At 41.1% G+C, this 12529-nt stretch overlaps 1 protein-coding gene across 2 annotated transcripts in view; it reads right to left on the reverse strand.

The window, feature by feature from the left end:
• The window catches only part of mcc (MCC regulator of WNT signaling pathway), a 570331-nt gene that overhangs the window by 36933 nt on the left and 520869 nt on the right, over window positions 1-12529 (reverse strand). For both annotated transcript variants that reach the window (XM_039758932.1, XM_039758933.1), the window contains one exon: window positions 11674-11857. In XM_039758932.1, coding sequence (XP_039614866.1) covers window positions 11674-11857 — 184 coding nt within the window. The remainder of the gene's footprint in view (window positions 1-11673; window positions 11858-12529) is intronic.

Below are 12529 nucleotides of genomic sequence, written 5' to 3' on the forward strand. Positions count from 1 at the left end.
AACAGCGGCATGGGTCTGGCTTATTCCACTGTTTGAAGCTGGGTGCACCTGAAATGTTTTTTTTTTTGTTTTGCAATCTCTGTACATGGGCTGGTACCCTGCCCGGGATTTGTTTCCTGCCTTGCGCCCTGTGTTGGCTGGGATTGGCTCCAGCAGACCCCCATGACCCTGTAATTAGGATATAACGGGTTGGATAATGGGTGGATGGATCTCGGTACAGATGCTTCATACTTTTTTCTTCCATCAAGAAAACAGAAATGTCTTGTTAATAGTAATACAGTTGACTACACTTAAGTGCACGTAAGTTAAGCGCATGCTTCACTTAGCTGCACGTGACTTGCACAGTCCCCATTTGTATAAAGTCAAGTAAACGGGCAATAACTTTGGATAAGCGCACTAGTGATAAATTTGCTTAAGTAAATATATATTATTGGTCCCATTGCTTTTCTCTCCAGCCAAATTCAACTGCACGGTCACTTCAGGAATCGATATTGCAAGACTGGCAGAACAACGGCAATTCAGACAAAAAAAGAAAAAAAAATAGGGAAGGCTGAAGACGTACAGGTACAGTACATGTATATCTGCGCAGTTAATGTGTATGTATGTATTATACATTGTGATCCATGGCCGGCTTTATATCTTGGCCAATACCCCCAGGCCACCAGAGGGAGCCCTCACAGCGGCATGGAAGGTCTCCGAATTCCAGCATAGCCTCATGGACATTGTAGTTTTTATGGACAGCCCTGCTGGATACCATGGGGGCAACCAGGAGCCGCTATAGGGAGGCTTGGAGAGTGTTATTTGCCCTATGCCCTGGAAGTACTTCCAAGTCATATGAACGTAAGGAATGATGTTCTTCCAGAGTGAAAAAAAAAGTGTTCTCATCCTTTAGTCCATAATTCCTTATCACTTCCGGGTCAGATAAAAGTCTTTTCCTACCTCACATTCCAAATTACTGGCCCATTGGCAAGACCCTTATGAAATTAAGGAGAGGAAGGGGCTGGTCGACTATTTGGTGAAACAACTGAATCGTCGACCCAGCGAGCGGATTTATCATATCAATCTGCTGAAACCGTTGAAGGACAGGGAAACCGAACCCTCCTCCGGACAGCTCCGCTCTCTCTTCGCTCATCAATTACACCTTAATTTCGGAAATAATTTGACTCGCCAACAACGTCAGGAGCTCAAAGTACTTATCCTGTCTGTCCCTGAGGTAGTCAGTGAAAAGCCAGGTTGGACCTTCCTGGTTGCACATGACATTGTGACAAAACCTGGGGATATAGTCCGAGAACGCCCATGCAGAATTCCCGAGGCAAAAAAGGCTGAAGTGGAGTTGGAGATCAGACAAATGCTGGAGCTAGGTGCGATCGAGGAAAGTTATAGTCCCTGGTCCAGTCCTATCGTTATGGTCAGTAAGCCTGATGGAAGTTAGAGGTTTTACAATGACTTCCGTCGGCTTAACCAAGTCTCCCAATTTGACGCCTATCCGATGCCGCGAGTGGATGACCTCCTCGAGCGGCTAGAACATGCCAAATTTTTGACTACTTTAGATATGACTAAGGGGTACTGGCAGGTTCCCTTAACGGACTCCGCTAAGGAAAAGACAGCGTTCAGCACCCCTAGCGGTCACTGGCAGTATCGTGTCCTCCCATTTGGATTACATGGAGCACCTGCGACCTTCCAACATCTGGTGGATAAAGTGCTCCGTCCTCATAATTCATATAGTGCTGCCTACTTAGATGACATCATCATATATTCCAATACCTGGGAGGAACACATACAGCAGGTTGGAGCTGTAAAGCGGACACTGGCAAAAGCTGGGCTTCGTATCAACCTGAAAAAGTATTACTTTGGGTTGGTCGAGGCCAGATATTTAGGCTATCTAGTGGGCCGGGGTATGGTGAGACCACAGTGTTCTCAAACAGCCTCGGACAGGGCCAATTCACAATGGTGTCAAGTTCAGGTATTTCTCGGTTTAGCGGGTTACTATCGCCGGTTTGTACCCTGGTTTTCCGAGAGAGCTACGCCCTTGACAAACCTCACAAAGAAGGGTCGACGTAATCATGTGGTATGGGATGATATCAGAGGCTGCATTCAGTGACTTGAAACTGGCTCTTACATCAGCTCCTATATTAAAGGCACCAGATTTCTCTTCACCTGTTCATTCTCCAGACGGACGCTTTGGACACAGGTCTTGGAGCCGTGCTGAGCCAGAGCGTCGATGGAGTTGAACACCCCATTATGTACCTGAGCTGGAAATTGTTGGATCGGGAAACTAGGTATGTGGCAGTGGAGCAGGAAGCTTTGGCTATTAAATGGGCGATTACTCAGCTGAGATACTACATCTTGGGATGTGAATTCACTCTTGTGACGGACCATGCACCCTTGCAGTGGATGGCCTTGCACAGGGAGTTCAATCCGCGGGTCATGATGTGGTTTTTGGATCTACAGCCGTATAAGTATTCGGTCGTTTATCGCCGGGGTGTTCTGCAAGCCAATGCCGATGCCCTTTCTAGATGTCACGACTTCTCGGACCGGTATGCCCGACCCTACGGGTCTGGGCTGGGGGTGGCCATGTCACACATGTGTGAATAGGGGGACGTTGTGTGGACCAAGTAAAGGTAATTCCACGCCAGGCCAGGGGAGGGCGTGGTGCATTAAACCTTCTCCTGCTATCTCTACAGACCAGCTGCGAGAAAACCTATCTGAATCAAGAACATCACTTCCGGTTCCGGTGCATAGAAGAATGTCAATTCCAGTTCCGGCACCTACAAGAATGTCACTTCCAGTTCCGGCGCCCAGAAGATTGTCACTTCCGGTCCCGGCTCCCAGGCTGATGTCAGAGAAACGTCACTTCTGGTCAACCTACATCACTTCCAGTTAACATACATCACTTCCTGTCTGACCATTTAAAACCACCATCTTTTCCAACCTTCAGCAGTTCTGTCTTGGACTCTCTACAGTCAACTTCATTGCTGCTCAAAAAACCAATATCTTTGTAGCTAGGAATATTATACGGGTGGTTGCCCCAAACCTTTTTACGTGTGTCAAGTCTCTTCCTTTTACAATATGTATCCAATATATTCTTCACTGTAGTCTATTTTAATGAATGTTTTATTATATTTGACTAGGCTAGTAGGAGGTGGGGTAAACTGAATGGTCAACTTTCAGGACTGACATGTTGCACTCCTATTAAGCGCACGCTACACTTAATCACATGTGGCGATCTCATCTGGAGGCCATACACTTAAATGGAGTCGACTGTAAATCTTTTTTTAATTATTATTATTTCACCCCTCTTCATGTGCTTTGTGACTCAAGAGAGGTTGAGGGGAAGGGCTCCTTAAGGCTTGTTTTGACTTGTACCCGTGGCACATGGCTAATTATGCATACATTTGCCTGGCATACAAAATAGCAATGAGGCACTGCACAATGGCAAGTGAGTGAGCACACAGGAATCAGTGCTATATATCCGGTTGCAGTACTCATAATATTCTTATTATAGTCAGCTAACGTACCCCTCAAATGAAGATACTTTTTTGTTTTTATTTAATGCATGCAGGGTACAAATCCGGCTGCAGTACTAATCAGGTCGTGACATCATGTTCACGCAAAGCAGATCTGGAAGGGACTGTACAGTACACCTATGTGAAAGATCTTCACATGGCTGCTACATTTCTGTGATGTCATGTTGACATTACAAAGCATCATGGAGTACTGGGAAAAAAATGTTTGTCTAAGCTGGCTGAACAGTGAATATACCTGAAAATATTTGGCCAACATGGTCAACAGTGAACACAGCACATTCACTGCAAAGAACACTTTCACAAATTTCACTAGGAGAAAGTAGGGTGAAATGACACCTTTTATTGGCTAACTAAACAGATTACAAATGCAAGCTTTCGAGGCAGCTAAGGCCCCTTCATCAGGCAAGGTGTAACCAATCATCAGGAGTGCAATATCAGGCAAGGTGTAACAAATTTCACTAATCAACAATACTATATAATTAAATAGATATTACATTACCTATATGTTCAGGGTACCGGCACAATGCAGTTTTAAAAAGTTGTGTTCCATCAGTGTTTGCTGACACCCAGGACTGTTTTTGAATGTAGGACCCTGCCCAAACTCCCCCTCCACTCTTTGATCTCATATTAGAAATAATATTTTATATATTTTGTGATGCCGGACACTTAAAGGGTGAAGACCCTTCCAGCTCTTCAATAGTATTACAGTATATCACACCTCTGGAAATTCGAAGGGGAACATCACCCTGGCCCATGCTATTCAAAGGCATGATCACTGATTTCACGCTAACTTAGGGTCCTGGCACTTATGCCTATCCACTTAAGTCACTGAGCATACGAATACTGTTGAGTTACTCTAAATTTTACATTTCTGTTGAATACATCGCTACAGAGGCTATGTAGTTGTAGAAAGTGCCTGTAGGCTAAAAAGAGAGAGAGCCTGCTGCTGGACAAATAGACACCTGTGCCACCACAGTTACCCATCAGAAGACCGTTTTCTCTGTCTAGTAAAGGAAGTTCTCTTTAGCTTAGCTGTGATAGCTGGAGTTCCCGGCCAGCCTCTCTTTGTGAACATATAAAATGGAGAGTTGGGGTGTCCTGGATGATTTTTTTGATGGTAACACATCAAGAACCACAACACTATTATAGCTAGGACATTTGTCCATGAACCCCTTTAAACCAACAATTAATTGTGACATGACAATTACTCAGCCACCTCCTTTCCCTACCTTTTCTTTTACAGCTGTCTTGTTGTTTCTACTTTCCTGTTTAATTGCTGCTTTCGTGTGAAAAAGGGATTCCTTTCTGAAACAAATCCTCAGCTTTTTAAAGTCCATTTTGAGCAAGCCCAAGCAATAACTATAACTATAAATTGAAACTTAACTTCCTCCAATCCAGGTGATCAAATGCAGGGACATGTAGGGCCAGATTCTATCCTAACAGCACTAGGTTATGAACACTTGACAGAGTGTCTGTCCATTTCAGGGTCCACTGATTCACATTGGACCAATAAGAATTGCCAATTAACTAAATCTGCAAGTCCTTCAGGATGTCTACAATTACAGTGTCCGTTTTATTAATCCATTATGATAATTGATCACAGTTCTGTGAATTTCCAGCAAAATATTGTGGTCTCTAAGCTGTCACGCACGTCCATATGAAATACAGTTTAAGGATTCAGGTGATGGTAATTCTCCACCAATCCAATGGGTGGTATTATGTGATAACGTTCTTTCTTCTCATCCCTTTGCAGACCATAAGATTGATAGTTCTCCTCAACCAATGTCATTTCTGATCTACCTAGACCTGCCTCTTTCTGTCTGGCTGCTGTATGACCGGAAGACTCGCCATCTTGTTCAGTCACAATTGGGTTTTAATCAGAGAAGACTTGATTTTATGTTTTCATGCACTTTATTTGGAATTTTAATCATTTTCAATTGACTATATGCACGCGGTAGTGCTGACACACTTCTGGTGAAGTCTCAGCACGCTCAATCACTTCCATTGCCAACACTGCCATTGTGATTTGCGTTTAGTGGTGAGAGTGTCCAAGAAAAAGAAGTTTAAGTCTCAGTGTGCAGATAGCTTTACAGTCTAACGTCATGTACATTTATGGTGAGATTTCAGTAAGTACAACAAGGTACTTAGTTTTCATACATTTCCCTCTGATGCAGAAACCTGATCTAAATGGATCATCGCTATCCGGAGAGAGAGGTTTAAGGCTAGTCCTCATACCTGAGTTTGTAGCTGGTATTTTAGAAAAGAGGGTTTTCACGAGCCTGGGTCTGAGACAAGGCAGCAACTGTTGAAGAAGGAAGTGCGGTTCCTGCACTGCTTGAGTGGAAACATTTGTCTATTCCACTTACAAGACCAGGGGTTTGGGAGAGGAGAAAGTGGCCAATGGAAGATGACAAACCGGGTGAGGAGGAGGATGATTAAATCCTCAAAGATCACAACTATTCTTTGGCTCTGGATCCAGCAGATGTTGACCTAGCACTTGATGAAAGCACATCTCAAAGACAGGAGATTCTCAAACTGAGGAAAAAAATGGAGACCCTTAGGGCTCATTTATACTTCACGCTCAGAACGCGTCCGCGTCCTCATCATGGCTGCCACGCGTTCCCAGCATTCATTTCATGCGTCCTCTGAGCAGGTCCTCAGAAATTAACGCGACGCGTGTGCGAGTTGCAGTACCAGCAAAAGTCGGGGCGAGTGTGCTAAAAGTCGGAACGTGGACGCCAGAGTCTCTTTTTATTATCTACATGTGACAGCAAGCCTCTATGGAGATCCTTCGGGGATCGATGTACGCACTTTGCTGTTTGATGAATGGCTCAAATACAGCGGTATACATTATGTAGCCGATGTGTAGTTGCAAAAAAAAAAAAATAGACGGCACAAAAGATGGTATGTGAGACTTTTAAAATGTATCGTGTCATTTATATATGTCTTTTTTAATTTTTAACTTTTACAACTTAACAACAGCAACATAATATATAGCGTTATATTTGAGCCACTAAGAAAAAAATAAAGGACACGGTGAAAACGTGTATTTTGTGATTAAAGTGGAAATTTCGGCTTTAATCTCGAAATATCCACTTTAACCTCGTAGTTTACTTTATCATTAAAGCAGACCATCGTAAACGTCATCCCAGTTTTTAATCGCTATGAGCTTCTTGGACCTGACAGCAGGTAAAGTAAAACAATAAAAAATAGACGGCACAAAAGATGGTATGTGAGACTTTTAAAATGTATTGTGTCATTACGATCGGGAATATGCGACGCTTGAATATAAAAGCACCACAAATGCATCTGTATGTCGGCATTTTGCTTCAGCAGCGGAAAGCAGCAATAGATCGCCAAACAGAACAAATTAAATGTATGATATTCCAACTCTCTGCACATTTAGAATCTTTAGATTTATACTTGATATCACTTTCATGATGAAATGCATTAAAATGTGTATGCTACATTTTACATATAATTTCGTTTAAATAATGAATACAGTTAATAAATACACACATGGGGGAATAATTACACACATGGGTGTGTCACGGTGGCGGAGCGATAGCACTGCTGTCTCGCAGGGAGTTATATTGCTGGTATTCCACACTGTGCTCCGGTTTCCTTCCAAAGATATGCAGATTTGGGGATTTGGTGCCTCTAAAATGACGCTAGTGTATGTGTGTGCTTGTATTCACCTTGCGATGAGCAGAGGCCTCGTCAAGGGACTGTTTCTCACTCGTGCCCAATGCTTCCTGGAATGGACACATACATCCCTGGATTTATGGATTTAATCAATAAACATCCTTTTCAGAGATATTGCGGTAAGGTGTTATCGGAATTTAATAGGTGTTTTAGGAAATTCACAACACAGAGAAGCCGAACATGTTCTCACCGCGATAATATCTCGCACTGCCACCTGGTGGATTCCTCCAGATTTACGTAAAGTATGCGCGCAAGTATAAACACTACAACGCTTGCGTAGCAGGAGCGTCCGCTGCAGCATGCGTCGCGTCGCGTGAAGTATAACTCCGGCCTTACAATGAAGCAGCCATTTGGCATTCACCGTTTTGCTGGCTCAGACAGAGACATTCGCTTTTTTTACAAGGTAAGATGTCCAGCAGACTCATGTTATTATGTATTAAGCTTACATACCTGTCCCTGAATAAGGTTTAATGACTAATTGCAATTCTGTGTTAACTTTCGGCTTGTACACAATCATGTTAAAACATCCGGATCTTATATAGTTTGAAGCCATTCTCCTTTTTAGCTCCTGATATTTGGCACAATATTTGAACAATTACATTGTTTATCGTAAGTCTGGGCATGTCTTGAAGTGGTCAGGTGAAAAATGCCCCAGCTAGTCCATTTTGATATCAGTGCTGGAAGTAAAGCAGCTGGCAGACACAGAATCCGGAAAAGAGTATGCATATAGCCTATTATACAGGGCTACCTACTGACCTCATTTCTGCCTGTTCCCTGTTGGACCCTCCTCTTCCTATCTGTCGCCTATAAAGCCAGCCACTCGCTTTTCCCAATCAGTCCCATTTTGGACACAGCCTTTTGAGACTACTCAGCATAGAAGCACTATTTGTTACAATATACGGGGTTGGAACCCCAGACCTTTTTTTGTCTTTGTGATTCCTTTTATAGAGGTTACACTTAAGTTCTGATGTTACCTATCATATCACTAATCTCAGAAAAAAAAGTATGTGAAGACACCCCCTGCTTAAGGTTATTGAGAGCTTCAGTTATTACATTGGGATCTAGAAGCTCAAAGGTTAAGGAACTAAGCAGATCTTTTCATACTTTAGATCCATGACCTTGAATTTGATTATGTAGGTCTAGAAACAGATGGATTGGTGAAAAGGATAAGCCTTACAGTCAGTGCTGTTATTATTTTTCTAGGAGTTACGGTGCTTTTTTACTCTTATCCCTATCTGTTCACTTAATCAGTAACCATATAATGGAATGCTTCCAACCTCTGGCATAAATTCTCCAGCGTATTATGTATGGATTTCTTTTGAAACTATTCCAACGTTTCTCCACTTTTCATGCATGAAAAATGTTTATCACAGTTTATGCCTTAGAGGATCTACAACATCAGTTGAGACTTTGCTTTTCGGAAATGTAATAATTTGTTTATTCTGAATTGCAATGCTAAAATACCATGAAACATATTATGGTACAATTACTAGTTCTAAGAGCTCAATAACCTTGAAATTCTGTCTCGATTATTATATTATAGTAAGTGAAGATTAAATTCCCCATTGCTGTAGTTTTGACATATTTAGCTAAAAACAATCATTTGTGACTACTATGAATTCATCCTCTCATAATCTGCTATTTATTTGGTCTCATATGCTGAAACTGTAAAAGTTGTTTTATATAGCTCAGCGAGAAAACTTTTTTATTACAATGAAACCTGCAAGTATTAGGTTTACTTAATTCCAGGGAGACTAAAACTGCCTAGGCTGTTCTACCATATGATTGGAGCTACCTGGACTCATTGTAGCAAGCCTAGAATTACTTGGATATCTGAAAAATATCAATTTCCTTTTTAGTTAGCCAGGCTCATTGCTGAGAGCAATAAAATGGTTTTTTTAAGGTGCATATGACAAATCTTTATAAATAAAATCATAAGCGTTTTTTCTTTTTGTTCGGCAATCATATAAAAACAGCAAAACAAATCCTTGTGTAATTTTGTATGTATATTACCATTAATTCAAATTAAAATATGGGCTATACGGCATATCAAGGATAGGAGTTGTAACCCAAAAAAACAGTTCCCACATGGAGACTACAATTCCCATCAGGCAGCAGCAGTGCACAGGGGTTGATGAGTGGAAAAACGTTATCAGCACAAAAAAGTTTTGTATGAGGCAATGTAGGATCTGATCTAAGACTGCAGGTGCAGTGTTTCTTCTCAACTAATCTGGAAAACAACTTTATTGTCGTGTTGGATTACAGCTTTTGTGTAAGAGTATGTCTCATCTTGGGTCGTGTTTATCCGAGCTAAATTTCCAAAATGTTCTTCTCAGTTTATTTCTTCCCTTTTCTAAAAAATACGTAGATCCAAAAGGGCTGTACAGTGTTGCCAAACCCTGAAGGACCAATGTTCCTATCTTTCAGCTCCACATCAAAAACTTTTAAAACTGCAAAACACCCTTTTAGTGAGCTTCTCAGTTGCAAAATCAAAAGCAAAATTAAGTTTAGCATAAATTTAGCAAAACTGTATATGAAAGGAAACTTGGCTGCTTTGCTCACCATTACCTATTTTTTTGTAATGTTATATTATAAGCAGCTTAAGGAAATGGACGGATGGATGTATGGGTCGTTGAATCATTGGAGCAAGATTTGCGTAAGAACAGGGGCGGTGTGCTCTGCGGTGGCCAATCATGCAGATAGGAATTGCACTGTGTAGATTGATTATAACCCTGAAATAAACTTATACATTGTATTTTTTAATCAAAGCAAGACCTTACAATTTTAAAAAAGCCAACGCTATTGTAAACCTGGATATTGTTACTAAGTGCAATAGAAATAAGTCACAATGAAACAGAATGAAACACAATTTTTTGTGAAAGCTGATTGCTGTTCCAATTACAATAGAAAGAAAACAACTGATTCCTTATGTTAGTCATTTATTCAAGTGTAGTGACAGAAATATTAATTCAACTGTCCCACATGCGCATCAGAGGGTCTCCTCGCGAACTCGATCAAGGTACATCATAACAGGCTGGGCTGAGAGTGGGCGCTGTTGCTAACATTCTCTACTCCTTGTCCTCCCACACTTCTGAGAAACCGCCCATTGAGGGCACTTAGCCCCGTCCCTTCTGGTTGAACCACTATAAGGAAGCCTAGCCTTTTGCGATCAAAGCAACGTACCAGATGGTTCTCCAGTAAAACAACCCTAAATTATGGGGCTAAGAGCTGAATACTTTTGTTATAATTTCACCCCAAGGGCTGCTTGAACAAATGTCAAGAGGCATGCTTTTTATTGGATTTTATTCAATTAAATGGGATGACCTGGTTGGTGTCCCAACTTTGTATTTTTTTTGTGACTTGTCATAATGTTGAAAGATTCTACGATTATGAAATACCATCACTGGAGCTGACTCCTGCAATAACACGGAGACCTTCAGTGATTTTTGTGAAGATGTTATCATAATATATGGAATCTAATCACATACAAAAAGAACAAATTCTTGACACATGAGAGCACTGAAGTTATCAGACAGCTAGTGTAGATGAGTGTTAGGACACTAGCATTTCAGCCAGCAATGACAAAAGAGTGACTACTTAAAAAACATAAATATTTGCTTTCGTACCTGTTGTGATGTGAAATTTTGCATACAAGTTGATAAATATTTTGTATGTCTTTATTTGTAACTTAGATAAAGCAATGTAATATTAGTGTTACATTATTGATAATAACAGCAATGGTTTGATGGTTAAGAACCCCTTTCAGGAATGAGTCTCTTTGTAATTTTACGACTAGTGCCTCAAACAAGTTTGGCTAATATTTCTCTGCTGAAGTCTCTCAGTCAACCCCCACAGGAAAGCCAGACTGCCTAACTGCCAAGCTTTACCTTAACATATGGTTTGAAGGGCAGGTGTGAAGATGTTCTATTTCCCCATTGGTCTGAAGTATGGCTGTTTGGAACTGGCTTGTATCAAAAGCCTTTAAGTACCCTGAAGCCCTACTGGCTCTAGGGGTTGGACAAAAAACCTATAAATTTGCTTGCTTTACCCATCTCTCTCTCTTACCAAACTAATGAAAGACCATCTCACACACCATGAACTGAAAAAGGACAACACAATGAAGAGTGCAGCTCGGCAGCCATATTGAGACAGGCATGAGGCCTGTTCTGAAGAAAGCTGACCACAAATGATGCCTTAACTAGAGACATTAAGTAACTAACAAGTCTGTGCGACACCTGAAACTACACATCACCATATATTATGCTGTATAGTTGCCAGTATCCGCTTGTACTTTGCTTATTGTTATTATTTAAGAATATTATCAGTAATGCATTATTTAAAGTGTAACTTAACTCCTGCTTATCTTTTACTATACCTAAATGCCTGAGGTTATAAATGTAGAAGGGAAGGTCAGCTACTGTTTTTCATCTGAATCTCTTACCTTGTGTGACTGTTAGAAGACAGGCTTTCCCAAGGCTGAACACTGCATCCAGTCACTGCAAAGGCTCCTCCGCAGCTGCCGTCCAACTTGATCAGCAGTGCCTTGGCAGCATTCTCTGCTGTCTTTCTGCTATCATGAGCCCGCTTCAGCATCTGAGTCACACTTTCATCCCCTGCTTGGTCACCTGGGAGAAAAAAGACAAAAAAACATAAATCTAAATATTGATTTTTCATCTACTGTAAATGTACAGACAGGTAGGTGCTGCATAGTATGCCGAGACTTTTTGTCACACAGCATCCACTTGTGATAATATACATGAACTCTTCATACCAATCAGAAAGGATAAATAAGTAAGCTGTTTATGCAAAACAAATTGGACATCACTAAAAAAAATTGTAGTAACCTTCACTTACTGTAGTAGTTCTCTAACTATAAAATAGCTGCCAGAGTCAACACAAAGGCAGCGCTAACAAAGAGCACTTGATTGTTTAAAAAGGAATCTGTAAACAGCACAGAAGACAGGATACAGTCGGGCAGAATTTCAATTTGTGTAATCAACAATCTGGGGCTCCACTTCATTGTTTGACTACAAAGCTTCCAGAGTTCATTATGCTACTGCAGTCTTAATACTAATGGCTTTTTTCTTTCCACACAAGGATGTTTATACTTTTTGGTTTCCACTTGTAAAAATACTGCCTTTGCTCCAATAACATTTCAAGTGAGAGCTGCATTATACTGCATGTATTCTGATTAACACATTTAGACAACAAAAACATTATTAGGCGCAGTAGAATTGCCAAGTGCTCTTATTATGGACACTGCAGGCTGACTGACCCTTTTAGAACATATGAAATTG

Source organism: Polypterus senegalus, chromosome 7, assembly GCF_016835505.1.
Source record: "Polypterus senegalus isolate Bchr_013 chromosome 7, ASM1683550v1, whole genome shotgun sequence".
NCBI classification, from domain to species: domain Eukaryota; kingdom Metazoa; phylum Chordata; class Cladistia; order Polypteriformes; family Polypteridae; genus Polypterus; species Polypterus senegalus.